Raw genomic sequence first — 13,847 nt, forward strand, 5'->3', positions numbered from 1 at the left:
CGTTTATGGCCCTGTCTGGTTGGCTCAGTGTTAGTGTCAGCCCAGCATGTGGATGTCCTGGGTTCAATTTCTAGTCAGGGCACACAGGAAAAGTGACCATCTGCTTTTCCACCCTTTCCCCTCTCACTTTTCTCTCACTTTCCCCCTCCTGCACTCATAGCTTGATTGGAGTTGGCCCTGGGAGCTGAGGATGGTTCCATGGCCTCCACCTCAGGCGCTAAGAGCTCGGCTGCTGAACAACAGAGCAATGTCCTAGATGGGCAGAGTGTCGTCCCCTAGTGGGCTTACCAGGTGAATCCCGGTTAGAGCGCATGCAGAAGTTTCTCTCCCCTCTTCTCACTGAATTAATATTAATAAATAAATAAATTTAAAAAATCTAGTTTACCAGTTCCATCAGATGTCTTATGGAGAGTGACACTGCTTCATTTGATGGTGGATCCATTAGCCTACCCAGAAAATGAGCAATTCCACCTAGCCTCAGGATCTGGGGGAGACAAGTACAGTCAAATATGTATCACACTGACACCACAGTTTAGTCCTGCTTGTGACACTCACTCGAGTAAAGCATCAAACCTGTGTGTGATTTCCAAGCTAGTTATTTCACTAGAATAAGTTAATATTACATTTGTGATTCTACAAAAACATGTTTAAAGGCCAATATACTATTTTTTACCATCCACCAACTCTTATTAACAAGTAAAGTAGTTGGTTAAAAACTCAAAAAACATACTGACTACCAATTATTTTCAAAATAAGGATAATTATATGAAATATAAAAAATACTGAAAAATAATTTATAAGGACAAATAAAATCTTAAGATGTAGTAAGAGTAGCTAACATTTACTGACCACTTACTATGCGCCAGTAAGAATTTTATGAGTTAAAATAACTTGTCCAATGTAACAAGACTGGCTTCTCAAGAGAGGTGGTGGGATTCAAACATAGGCAATCTGGCCCCAGAACAGTACATGATTAAAAACTTTTAAATAAGCATTTGAAGGAGCCTAATAAACATAGTTTACTAACACACACAGAAAACAAATGCATGGTAAAAATTAAAACCCCACCTCCAATTTAATTTTTTAACCACCCCACCTAATGTACCTTTATTTGTAAACAAAGTTCTTCCAAAGGAGTCCTCAAAATTTCTGGCAGTTGATAGTCATCTAGAAGGTTTGCTCTAAGACCATTATACAGATGATAGCAATGACCAGATTGAACTCTTAAAAAAAGGGGGGGAGCATTTATCAGTGACTTTTTTGAACTGCAGAGAAAATAGGCAGGGAAAGTGGGGCAATTTCGATTTCTTGCAAGCCACATCAGAACTAATTCACTTAATTATTATTTCACTTTTACTAATTATATATTCCTTCTCCCCATCTATTTTGAATAACCTTAAACCCACTATCTCTCCTGGTTTTAAGAAATAGAGACTCTGACTATAGCAATAATTTGTTTCCCTATATCTTACAGAATTCAGACTGCTTTGCTCAATAACAGCAGTCTATTTAACTTCTCTATGCCTGGTGAACAGTTTATGTAACAAATCTTGACATTGTTAACTTGTCTGTATCATTAGAATATTTTAAGTATGTGCTATTTGTGAGCTCTCAGAAGAATGTTGGAATTTTTTTCCTTTCTTATTTGCATCTAGTGACATGAATCTTATTATTCTTTGGATAATATAAGGACTGATGAAAAGAAGTGAGGATATTCATTCTACGTATTTCTAAGCAAAACTCTTGCTACTGTAGGAGAGGGTAGTCCTTTTCCTATAAGAATAAAAATAAATTCTAAAAACCTTAGTTATTTCTATCACAAGTTTACAAAAACCCATCATCTATTATAGAACATGCCTGCAGAAACTAAGAGTGTTTCTACTGAAGACTACATAATATAGTTTGTTCTGACCTTTGAAATAATTATCAAGCTAATTAGTATTTGTTAAAGGAACTTATATCTATGGAGCCTACAAGGGACTATTCTCCGTTTGAATTAAACACTGTAATTCCAGTTAACCTACAGTAGGAGAGTGGGAATGAAGAGCTAGATAAAATGTGTTACTTAAGGTAACTGATTTCTATAACTGTTTCATGGCTCAAACCTAAGGCCTATTGTGTGTACTACGCATATGTAAAAGTTGGCAAAACCTGTTCACTATAATGAACACTCGTTAAATCAGTACCATTGGTGCTTAAGTCTACATGGGAACTCCCCAGTCTTGCTGGGTCCCCTAATAACTAGTTAGAAAGGGACCAGTTATCCCCTAATAGGAGGATATACTTCTAGACTAAGCCATGACTTTGGCTCAACAGCATCAAAAAATTATGTAAATAAACTACCTGAAGTCAAGTTATACTGAGATAATATGCAAAGATTATAGCAAGTATGTCAGAGCTTTACACATATAGCACAACCTTAAATACAATGGTCTGTAAGGCTTTCCTTTCAACTTTTCTTTCTTAAGCCCCTATCTGAAGGCTAAAGTGAATCTATTGGCTCTCCTGTGAAAGACCAAAGAAAAATTCTCTTATACAACTCCAGATATGATTCTACCACTCACATGATTAAGGGTGTAAAAATACTGTGAAAAAAATGCATAAAAATAAACAGTAAGTGCAATTATTTGTGTTAAAGGCAAATCTTACTCCTACAATTGGGACAGAGATTTTTTTTTTTTTTACAGAGACATAGCAAGAGTCAGAGAGAGGGATAGACAGGGATGGAGAGAGATGAGAAGTATCAATCATCAGTTTTTTGTTGTGACACCTTAGTTGTTCATTGATTGCTTTCTCATATGTGCCTTGACCGTGGGCCTTCAGCAGACCGAGTAACCCCTTGCTCAAGCCAGCTACCTTGGGTCCAAGCTGGTGAGCTTTGCTCAAACCAGATGAGCCCGCGCTCAAGCTGGAGACCTCAGGGTCTCAAACCTGGGTCCTCCGCATCCCAGTCCAACGCTCTATCCACTGTGCCACCGCCTGGTCAGGTGAGAAATATTTTTATTTCTTATGCTACCACTTGCATCAAGGGGAGAAAGGCCTTTCCTTCTGTTGGTAACTAATGGTGAAAACCAGCATAGCCATACACACAGTGTAGGAATCAGGAGCCCAGACTGAGAAACCAGGCTGTCTGAATTCAAGTCCTGGCCCTGCTACTTACAAAGCTGTGTGACAGATTATTTCATTCATTTGTACCTTAATTTCCTCACCCTTAAAATAGTTATTAACCTACCTTGCAGCACTGTGCTGAGAATTAAGCAAGGTAATATATATAAGTGATCAGGAGATGAGTTGACATTCAAATAGTAATAATAGTAGTTATTAGTAGTTATTATTAGTAATATATGCTTTTAAAAAAATAAAATTATGGGTAATATAATTAATAAGAATAAAGAACATTAATTTTAATTGACTGAGGAATAACAGGTACAAAAATCATAAAGGATTTCAAAGAAACCATAAGACTTCCCCATTTAAAAATGTGCTACACTAAGTTTTTAAAAATAGGAAAGGTAATTCTCCTAAATACATAGTCTTTTTAAATGCCAGTAACACATTTGCTACATAAAAATCCTGTGTGTTTTGTAAAGGCTTCAGACCAGGCCCCATCTTACCTGCCAGCTCGACCTTTCCTTTGCTTGGCATTAGCTTTACTAACCCACTCAGCAGACATCGTACTGATGTTGTTTTGTGTGTCAAAGTGTGTCTCCTTTATTTTTCCTCCATCTATCACATAAACTACATCATCTATGGTAATGCTGTTTGGAAAACAAAATATATAAAACATTAAAACACATCAAAAGTGCAATAATCTGTGAGAGGCCTACGGATAGTTTTTAGAGCATTTCTATTGGATCAAATTGATTTTGGCAGTTTGGACTTTCTCAGTCTTCCCACATGTACCAATGCCACGACCTCAGCACCTCCTCACAGGTGCCTCTGCAGCTCAGCGGCCCCACAGTGCAAGTTCTGCAGAGTACATGCTAGGTGCCCTTGCCCACAACTGAAGTTCACAGCTGACTTTTGTACCTAGCTCTTGTGGCGCCCTTCACCCCAGTGCCACGGTTTAACATCAGCTTCCATAAAACAATCTGTCCCAGTACTGTACTGGTATATTATACCTCCAAGAGAATACAATACAGTTTAAAGGCTGCATATAATTAATTGCCAAATCACCCAATAATTCCATCCCCAACCATCAAAAGGCAAATAGAACAAAACTGACATCAGCTTCATGGTTCTTTAGGAAAGCTTTGAAAAAAAACACTTAAAGGCTGTTTCTGAAGAGGACTAAAGAATTAGTATAGGTTAAATAAAATGTAAAGAAAACTAAACAAACCTATACCATAACCAAATTAAAACAGACTTATTTTTAAGAAATTACAAAATGATTTGTAGAGAAAGAAGATTATGGGATGTTAAATAATTATGGGGTTTAAAACTGATATAATCATCAGCAGTTGATATTTAAAACCATTTTTACCTAGTCTCTGCAATGTTGGTAGCAATTACTATCTTCCGAACACCAGAAGGGGTTCTTCTAAATACCTGTAAGAATAAACACATCAAAACTCCAAAAGTACACTGATTTCTGATGTATCACTCTTGTAATTAGAGGAATTACGTCAGATATTATTCATTTCTAGCACTTATACAACAAATATGTGTGTTGACACATGTACGCATCTAATATTTATAGATCTATTTATAGATCTATAATATAAATAGATTGGGCGCATGCGGGAGTTGGGCGCATGCAGGAGTCTGTCTGACTGTCTCTCCCCATTTCCAGCTTCGGAAAAATATAGAAAAAAAAAAAAAAAGAAAAGAAAAAAAAAGAAAAAAATCCTCTTCAAGTGCTGAATCCTGCAAACAAAAAAGCCTTAACAAAGCCACCAAGTAGATGAAAAGACATCATTTTCAATACTACAAAATTCCCTTTTAGTAAACCAAGCTAAATCTCCCACAAGTATCAGAACCTTATCACAAAGAAAATTTTAAATAAAATACAATAATTTATACAATGGTTTTTAACAAAAACTGAAGTGTTAAATATCTGATTGTATAATCAAGTGTTTAAGGGAGAGAGAGAAATTAGTTTAAAAACAGAAGTTATGAATTACCCAAAACTATATGGGTAAAAACACCAAACAAGGCAGACGCTCAACTCATCAGAATAAACATTAACTGGCTGTATCACCAAATACGAACTTTTGAGATTAGACTGGATTAAGAAAAAAAATCCTCGCCCTGGCCTGTTGGCTCAGTGGTAGAGCGTTGGCCTGGCGTGCAAGGGGTCCCGGGTTCGATTTCTGGCCAGGGCACACAGGAGAAGCACCCATCTGCTTCTCCACCTCTGCCCCTCTCCTTCCTCTCTGTCTCTCTCTTTCCCTCCCGCAGCAAGGCTCCATTGGAGCAAGGATGGCCCGGGCGCTGGGTATGGCTCCTTGGCCTCTGCCCCAGGCGCTGGAGTGGCTCTGGTCGCATTGCCCCCTGGTGGGCAGAGTGTCACCCCCTGGTGGGCGTGCCGGGTGGATCCCGGTTGGGCGCATGCGGGAGTCTGTCTGACTGTCTCTCCCCATTTCCAGCTTCGGAAAAATATAGAAAAAAAAAAAAAAAGAAAAGAAAAAAAAAGAAAAAAATCCTCTTCAAGTGCTGAATCCTACAAACAAAAAAGCCTTAACAAAGCCACCAAGTAGATGAAAAGACATGCAGCCAAGCATCTCTTGGCTGTAAAGCACAAAAATGCACAAACGATCCCCACATGAGTAAAAGTAGTATCAGTAGAGAAGATGTTGTTTCCCAGTCTAGTCACATATTCTCTGCAAAGGGAGAAACAATTGACTGTTACGGTGTCAGAGGTGCCTCTACCTCAAACACACTGCTCCCCTCTTTGAACCAAGAGTTCTCTCTTCCCTCAGGTAAGCACTCTAATTCCGCTGGTTGAGCCTCACTCAGGAGTAAGCATTTCCTTCCTCAGCAAAAAGGATATGAAAAGGGTCTGAAAACAATGCCTTGCTAGTTTCTTACCAAGAGTGAAAAAACTAGAAGGGAAGAGAGGTACAGTTTCTCACCTCTCTCATTCTACTATGGCCCGCAAACACTGCAATCCAGAAGATTATCTTTTCTTTGAGAATGCAGTATTCATTCTAACCAGGGAAATCTCTGAATCTGAGCCAAAATATTCAAATAAATAATACATGATTGACAATAAGACACCTCATACCTGCAAATATACTAATGCTGTTATATCAAAATTTTAAATATCAAACTATGGCATGTCACACACAATTTCTATGTTGAGTTATTTTTATTAGTACTCACATATCCTTTATCTTCTATTCAGAAAAGCCAAACAAGTTATTGGTGAAACCAATCTTTCAACTTTCCCCTAATGTTGACAAAACTAATATGACTTGTGGATTACCCTCTCTTATTCATGTTTTTGTAAAATCATCACCTAAAGACTCATTAGCAAAGGGTCTCAAAGAAGTATTTTTATATGAATTATACTTGATAATATGCTTTAAAAATAAAACAATTCAACAAAAACACAGTAAGCAGTGCTTTAAGCTTCCCTCAGGAAGACTGAATAAATTTAACAACATACCTGTGTCTGGTTAACAGTAGGCATCAGTGAATGTAAAGGTATAATAAGAAATTTGTCTGAAAATTAAAAAGAAAATTAAACTTTACAACAGCTGCAGAAAAGCGCCATCAGACATACAGGAAACAATGAATTCAATGGTTAAACTACATTAATTCTTAATTTATATTCCTAAATATAAGCAGATCAACTTTATTCTTATGTTGCTTTCTGAGTGCTCCAACAAGTTCTTGTCAACATTTTATTGTTCATTTATTTCATTTATTAGCACATTGCCCAAATTCCTAAAAAAATGCTTAAAAGTTGGAAATAATCTTTTCAAACTATACTAGAAAAACATCATTAACTCCAGTCCCACCACTATATTGAAGACCAAAGGATTTTGCTCAATATGAATCAAAGTTTGTAGATTTTGAATGACCCTCACTCTTTTAATTATATATAGAATATTTGAATTTATAAAGCAAATTACTTATCAAATTTCCATATCCAATTTAAAAATAATTAGCACTGGTTAAACATAATACATTCCAGAAGTAACCCATAGTTTTAAACATAATAATTTTTAAGACATCCAAGTTCTTTCACTGAAGTGGCCTTAGAAGCAACACTTCCTCAAATGAAAGATTAAAAAGCAGGCGACATGTGATTCAAGTTCCACTCCCAGAACTGCAATAAAATACATTTCTGTAATACCTGATTTAAACATCACTTGTGACATCAAGAGATCATGTAAAGTGCTGATATTGTCCCAGCCTGGCAGAAAGACCAGTATCGCCCCATCCTGCATGCAGAGGAAATGACCATTACAGAGCGTCACATAACAGAATACACTGAGAGCAAACATCTGGGCACACTGAAGGAAGTCTTCATTACAATTATACTACCTCAGAAGAATTATGGTTACTGATTAGAAATAAACAGTATAAACTTGCTTTTCAAAAATAGAATTTATTAACCAGGTTTTTCATTTGGTCAGTCTTTTCTTCATAAATCTAAATCCTTGGGATTTTGAGATTCTCATTTCTGGTATAAAATGCAGTTTCTTTCATAGGCTATTTTTAAAAACATTAAATTTTTTTTTCTTTTTTTCATGGCCTAGATATGAAAATAAAATTGAAATTATGTCACTTAAAGAAAAAAAACTAACCTCTTCTTCCAAAACAATGTATCGAATAAGGGCAGCAATCAAATTCAGATCAACTTTATCATCATCCATCATTTCTATAACATCTACAGTATTTGCAGAATACCTATCAAAGTTAAATAGAAAATCATAAAATACCCGATAATGTTTCCTGAAGTTTAACTTTCTATAAAATCTAAAAATTAACTCAACCTGCAAATGGGGAATAATCAGTAGATAAGAGAAAATAATAGTATGTACAAGTCAAATCAGCATAGTAGTTAGCGGGAACGAGAATGCAGTAGTCTCCTTAAATACATACAAATTCAAGAAGGTAACTCCTGCTTTTTTTTTTTTTTACAGAGGCAGAAATAGACAGGGACAGACAGACAGGAACAGAGAGAGATGAGAAGCATCAATAATCAGTTTCTCGCTGCGCATTGAGACTTCTCAGTTGTTCACTTATTGCCCTCTCACATGTGCCTTGACCGCGGGCCTTCAGCAGACCAAGCAACCCCCTGCTGGAGCCAGCGACCCTGGGTCGAAGCTGGTGAGCTCTTTGCTCAAGCCAGATGAGCCCGCGCTCAAGCTGGCGACCTCGGGGTCTCGAACCTGGGTCCTTCCGCATCCCAGTCCGACGCTCTATCCACTGCGCCACCACCTGGTCAGGCAACTCCTGCTTTTTGTTTTAGTCACTGGGTCACTGTGTTCTGACTTTCAAACAAAATAAACTTACCTTTTCCGCAGTTCCCTTACATAATTCGGCCAGCGTTCCTTATAGATTGTTTCTTTCTCTTCTTTTTCCTGTCTATTTACATGCCCTTGCATGAAACCCCTCTTAAAATGGGATCTGTGTTCTTTTTGTTCTGGAACATATCTAAAATAAAAACATTCTTGAATAGCTTCACTTAAAACAAACAACAGAACTTTGGTTTTAGCTAATATCTATGACTTCTTACATTTAGAGTTCTTAAAAAGATTAAAAAACAATTTCACTATAACTTTTAGTGAACACTAGTTAAATTATCAATTTGTAAGTATTCATTAACAAAAAATCTGACATTTTAATTGAAAATCATTCTTCTGTATCAAAGTACATACACTTCTAGATCATTTTAAGCAATCAAAATTAGATTAACTTTCACCTTCTATCTTTAGTTTGCTCTAAAACAAGTTAACATATTAGGTCCAAAATAATAGCTAATGTTGCCTAGTAGAAGATTCAGATTTTACATATAGGTTTCCAAACCTGAATACATATAGGAATTCCCTGGATAGTTTGTAGATTGTAAATTCTAAAATCCTATACCTTGTGATTTGGACTCAAGTCTGACAGGGGTCTGCTAATTCAGGAATTTTAATTAGGGCCCCAGGAGATTCAGGTAGTACATCTATAGATGTGCAGACTCATGGTTGACAACTATTTAATTCTACTCAGGCCCACAGACATAGCCAAGGGCCGAGCCTGAATCAGCACTCAAATCTCATTTGTCCAGCACTGTGCCATGACTCCATGCTGCAGTGACTGCTGTAAGCAGGGCACGTCTACCCCAGAATCCCACCTACTGTAAGTAGGCTCTGAGCACATGAAGGTGAAGAGAGATAAAGAAAAATGAACCTAAACTTTAACCTCAGTCCCGTCCGAGTTTACCAAGGGGACGGCATCTAGACGGAATGGCGGTGGGAGGGTGGGTTGGCGCATGGAAATGATGTCCTTGCTCTGCCACTGACCTCCTGTGTGACTTTGAACAAGGTGCGATTTTCTGGTCTTTAATTTCCTTATTTGAGAGATTAATACTCTTATAGCAGTACTGGCGTAAGAATAAAAACAAAGTTTTATGAGTAAAGCACAGTGCCTGACACATAGCAGACACCCAAAAAGTGTTAATCCCCTTCCTTATGCAGTACCTGTGACCCAGGATTCCCCTAAGTCTTCGATGCATACAGAGGCACCAGCTTGAGGTAGGGCAACCTGAGACAGAGATTAGTCCTTGTCAGCAGGATGAACCCACAGCTGGCTCCCTTCCCAGCAATTCCAACAACAGAGGTAACCTTCATTCCCCACCCCAAAGGCCCAATCACACCCTCCATCTCATCTTTCCCTCTTACTTCCCTCTAGTGCAGCTCTTCTGAGAAGGTGATAGCTCAGAGTTCCTGAGGAAAATTTCTATCCAAGGACCACCCTCCTTCAGCTGCCCTCTCTGGGATGGCTATGGAATGGTAAGGATAGAGAATATCCTTTTGTTTCAAGGACCCCTTAGCTACAGTTCCTTGTACATAACATGCCTCTACTAGACAGCTTAGGAAAGCAATTCACCTCCATGTAAGTTTAGATTCCTGATCCCTGAAACTTTGTGTTCATTACTGTCAAGCTGCTGACAATTACTCTCTTGGAAAACGATTGGTAAATGTGCTGTGGAAGTAGGATACACAGTGGAAGTAGGATACACTGAGGAAGGGAATACAAATTTATGGACACTGACAGAACTAGAGCATGGAAGAATACACTGTTTCTCAATTTACATACACATCCCTCTTTCTTACTCTGAATTTCAATGCTTTCCTGACTTGCCTAAACTATCCCTGCTGTACAAAATCTCATTCTCAACACATTCTACTCTCACAACAGGTCAATCATACATTATAGTAATAGTGTATATGTCTCTCTGACCATATATAAGCTATGAGGTATGTACCAAGTCTTTTTTGTTTCATGCTGAGACCCTAGCACACAGTGCAAGGCGTAAAGTTTAAAAATCATCTGTTGAATAAACACGTACTCAAAATCCAGATGACTTTTCTCCATGTAAAATACACTCTATGGTCTTCCTTCTCACCTTTCCCACTACTCATTTTCTCATTTATCAAGTAAGCTCTGTAGTCTAAAAAATCTCATCACAAGGGTTTCTACATCTGTCCATATACTTATCAGATGCTTACTAGAGGTCAGGCACTGTGCTATGCACTAGTTACGAAGACAAACAGGACAAAATCCTTGATCTCCAAACTGTGAAATCTGGTGTAAGAGGCAAATATAAAGATACATCACATATCAATAAAATAAGTGTTGTAAGGGACATGACAAAAGTGCTATAGGAGTCTGGATGAGAAAGCAACTCCCTCTGTGAGAGGTAGCACAGATGGCTGAACAGGCAATGAAGCTGAGACTCAGTTTTATATAATCAATAGTTTATAGGTCAAAGGATGGAGAAAGTGGAAAACTAAGCCTAAAAGGAGGAAACAACATGTAACAAAGTATCAAGTCTTGAGTGATAGGGCAATGGCTGGCACAGTGGAGAACGGTGCACTCAGGATAAGTGGCCTATGGGATGCAGGAGGCTAGAACAGGGTGGGCCCAGACTGTGAGGCGCCTGGGAATATCTGACTAACTTAGGCCCTGGAAGTAGATACTATGAGGCTATGCTTTCCAGGTCTTTTCTAATCAGAATGCAAATATAATTTTGCACAGCTCCTTGAAGAAGACAGTGATAGCTAAAGGCCAGTGTTGAAGGGATCAATAACTTGGGTATACCAGGGAGGTGCTCTGCTACAGGCCAGGATAAACCAATAAAGGTTCTTAAACAAGTACTATACTTAAGGACAAATCTCAGGGCTGTGTCTAGGGGGAGAAAGTTCACATGAGCAGATTTTTTGGAGAATATATGGCAGCAGTTTTGAGTCAAGATAATAGCACCAAAAGAAAACTATTACATTAGCAGAGAAGAGAGAATATAGCCCTTAAGTAGAAGAAATAAAAATGAGAAGACATGTTAAGTTCAAGCCGAAAGTTTTTAAGGGCTGCATTTCAGGGGTGAACAGGAGGTGGAATACAGAATGACTTGCAGTCATTTGGTTATTAAACAAATAAAGCAGTTAACTCACCCTAGTATATAACTACTCAATAAATATTAGCTGTTTTGATTTATACCTGAGGATAACATCAGTAACCATTATAATGCCTAAGTTTTTTGGTGAAAGCATGGCAGGAATGTTGGTTTTTATTTTTTATTTTTTGTATTTTTTGTATTTTTCTGAAGTTGGAAACGGGGAGGCAGTCAGACAGACTTCCACATGCGCCTGACTGGGATCCACCCGGCACGCCCACCAGGGGGCGATGCTCTGCCCATCTGGGGCGTTGCTCTGTTGCAACCAGAGCCAGCAGGAATGTTGGTTTTTAAAACGTGACATTCCAGGTATCTGTGGTGCTGGAGTGCTGCAGAGTACACAGTTAGGCAACAAGTTTAGAGTTCAGGGAGAGCCTGAGTTCTGAAACTCTAGCTCAGAGAGCTGTGAAAATACAGACATATGGTCATGGAAACAGGACCACACAGTGAAATCACAACAGACTGAGAAAGGGCTAATGGAGAACCTTTGGGGAAAATCATATTGAAAGGGTGGGGAATGGAAGCCCGCGAAGGAGAATTAAAAAATTAGTCAGGAAAACCAGAAGTGAGATTCAAGCACAAAAGACAGAGTTCCAAACATTGCTGCCCATGGATCTTTGGAAAATACTAAAGCCTAGTTACCAACCCAGACTTTGTAATGTCATGAAGGGATAGGGTGTGATTATGGCATCTGTATTTTAAAAGGCTAAGGGGTGATTTTAGTGTGCAACAAATTCTAGAATCCCTGACTAAGGAAAAACAATGTTTTAGAAGAAAGTGTTTACAGGTGTTTCTGAATTTAAAAAATGTGACATATTAGCTATTTTTTAATCTTTTATTTTCTAATATTTACTTACCTTATTTTTTCAATTATATCTTCCAAAAGATACTCCACAACCGGAAAAGTAAAACCAGGTATGTGTATCATTGGACAGTTACCTATTACGGTAAACAAAGCATAAGTCTGTACTCAAATGTTCCAAATAAAAATTAAACATTGCAAATAAGACAATGAGTCTATTACCCTTTTTACAGAAAATGGTCCTCAACTTCTACAGCTCTATCCTATTTTTCTACATCTAATCCAATAATAAACAGTAGTCTAGTCTTCACTCAACACCATTTTACTGCTACTACACTATACATATATCTCACAGTTCTATAAAGTAATGGAGAATACCAAAGGGTAAAGAATTTTAAATCTACTCAAAACCTGTTAGAAGTCTATTTTCTCTTGGTCACTCACTAGCCAAGATGGTATCATCAGAACCTGTTTCATTGAAATCTACACATGAAGCATTCCTCCCATGACTCCCAGAGTAGCAGAAGAAAAAAGCAATTAAAACAAGACTGAACCAAATATTAAATTGTTACTTATTATTTTAGAATCATTATTTAAAAAGAAAAAGGATTCCTGGGACTGTTTTCTAAATGTTATTGACATTTTGTACCAAACAAAATAGCACACACACTGTAAGGAAAGGTCAATTGTAGCAGAGGTCAAAGTATCTGAGGTATCACAGCTTTGCCTCTCACTTTCATTAAGTTTGAATTAAGTAGCTCAAATGTTAATTCTGGGTAACTCATCCAAAAAAAAGAGAAAAGAAAAAGAGGACATAAAATACTTACCAAGTTCATAAGACTTTAAGAGTCCATACAGAATATGACTGAATACAGAGCTGAATACAGAATATGTATTAAATATAGCTACATTCCATTTTAACTCCTTCCCCTTTTCTCCTCCTTCCCCAATTATAAACAGAAGAGACAAAGGCATAATTTTAAAAGAATATACTTTGCAGCTAGTCAAATTTAGTTTCAAATCCTCTTGACCCTCTGTAAATTAGGCCACTGTGGGTAAGCTCCTTACTTAACTGTGCTGAGGCTGTTTTCTCATTTGTTTGGTTTTTTTTTTTTTTAATTTTTTTTATTTTATTTATTCATTTTAGAGAGGAGAGACAGAGGGGAAGAGCTAGAAGCATCAACTCCCATATGTGCCTTGACCAGGCAAGCCCAAGGTTTTGAACCGGCGACCTCAGCATTTCCAGGTCAACACTTTATCCACTGCGCCACCACAGGTCAGTGTTTTCTCATTTGTAAAAATGAAAATAGCCCTACTTCACAAGGTATTATGAGAATTCATAAAGACTAAGCACCATATATACTACCTGGTACACTGAAGGTATTCTGTTAAGTGGTCGCTAGTATTACTGTCATTAGCAAAATGCCA

At 37.7% G+C, this 13,847-nt stretch overlaps 1 protein-coding gene across 1 annotated transcript in view; it reads right to left on the bottom strand.

Moving 5' to 3' along the window:
* The window catches only part of DHX36 (DEAH-box helicase 36), a 61,444-nt gene that overhangs the window by 23,239 nt on the left and 24,358 nt on the right, over window positions 1-13,847 (bottom strand). Inside the window, exons 9-17 of the mRNA XM_066369913.1 lie at window positions 12,475-12,556; window positions 8,470-8,610; window positions 7,758-7,860; window positions 7,304-7,391; window positions 6,611-6,666; window positions 4,484-4,548; window positions 3,615-3,758; window positions 1,106-1,223; window positions 386-484 (exon numbers count right to left, since the gene is read on the bottom strand). Of these exons, the coding sequence (XP_066226010.1) occupies window positions 386-484; window positions 1,106-1,223; window positions 3,615-3,758; window positions 4,484-4,548; window positions 6,611-6,666; window positions 7,304-7,391; window positions 7,758-7,860; window positions 8,470-8,610; window positions 12,475-12,556 (896 nt within the window). The remainder of the gene's footprint in view (window positions 1-385; window positions 485-1,105; window positions 1,224-3,614; window positions 3,759-4,483; window positions 4,549-6,610; window positions 6,667-7,303; window positions 7,392-7,757; window positions 7,861-8,469; window positions 8,611-12,474; window positions 12,557-13,847) is intronic.

Source organism: Saccopteryx leptura, chromosome 2, assembly GCF_036850995.1.
Source record: "Saccopteryx leptura isolate mSacLep1 chromosome 2, mSacLep1_pri_phased_curated, whole genome shotgun sequence".
Classification (NCBI taxonomy): domain Eukaryota; kingdom Metazoa; phylum Chordata; class Mammalia; order Chiroptera; family Emballonuridae; genus Saccopteryx; species Saccopteryx leptura.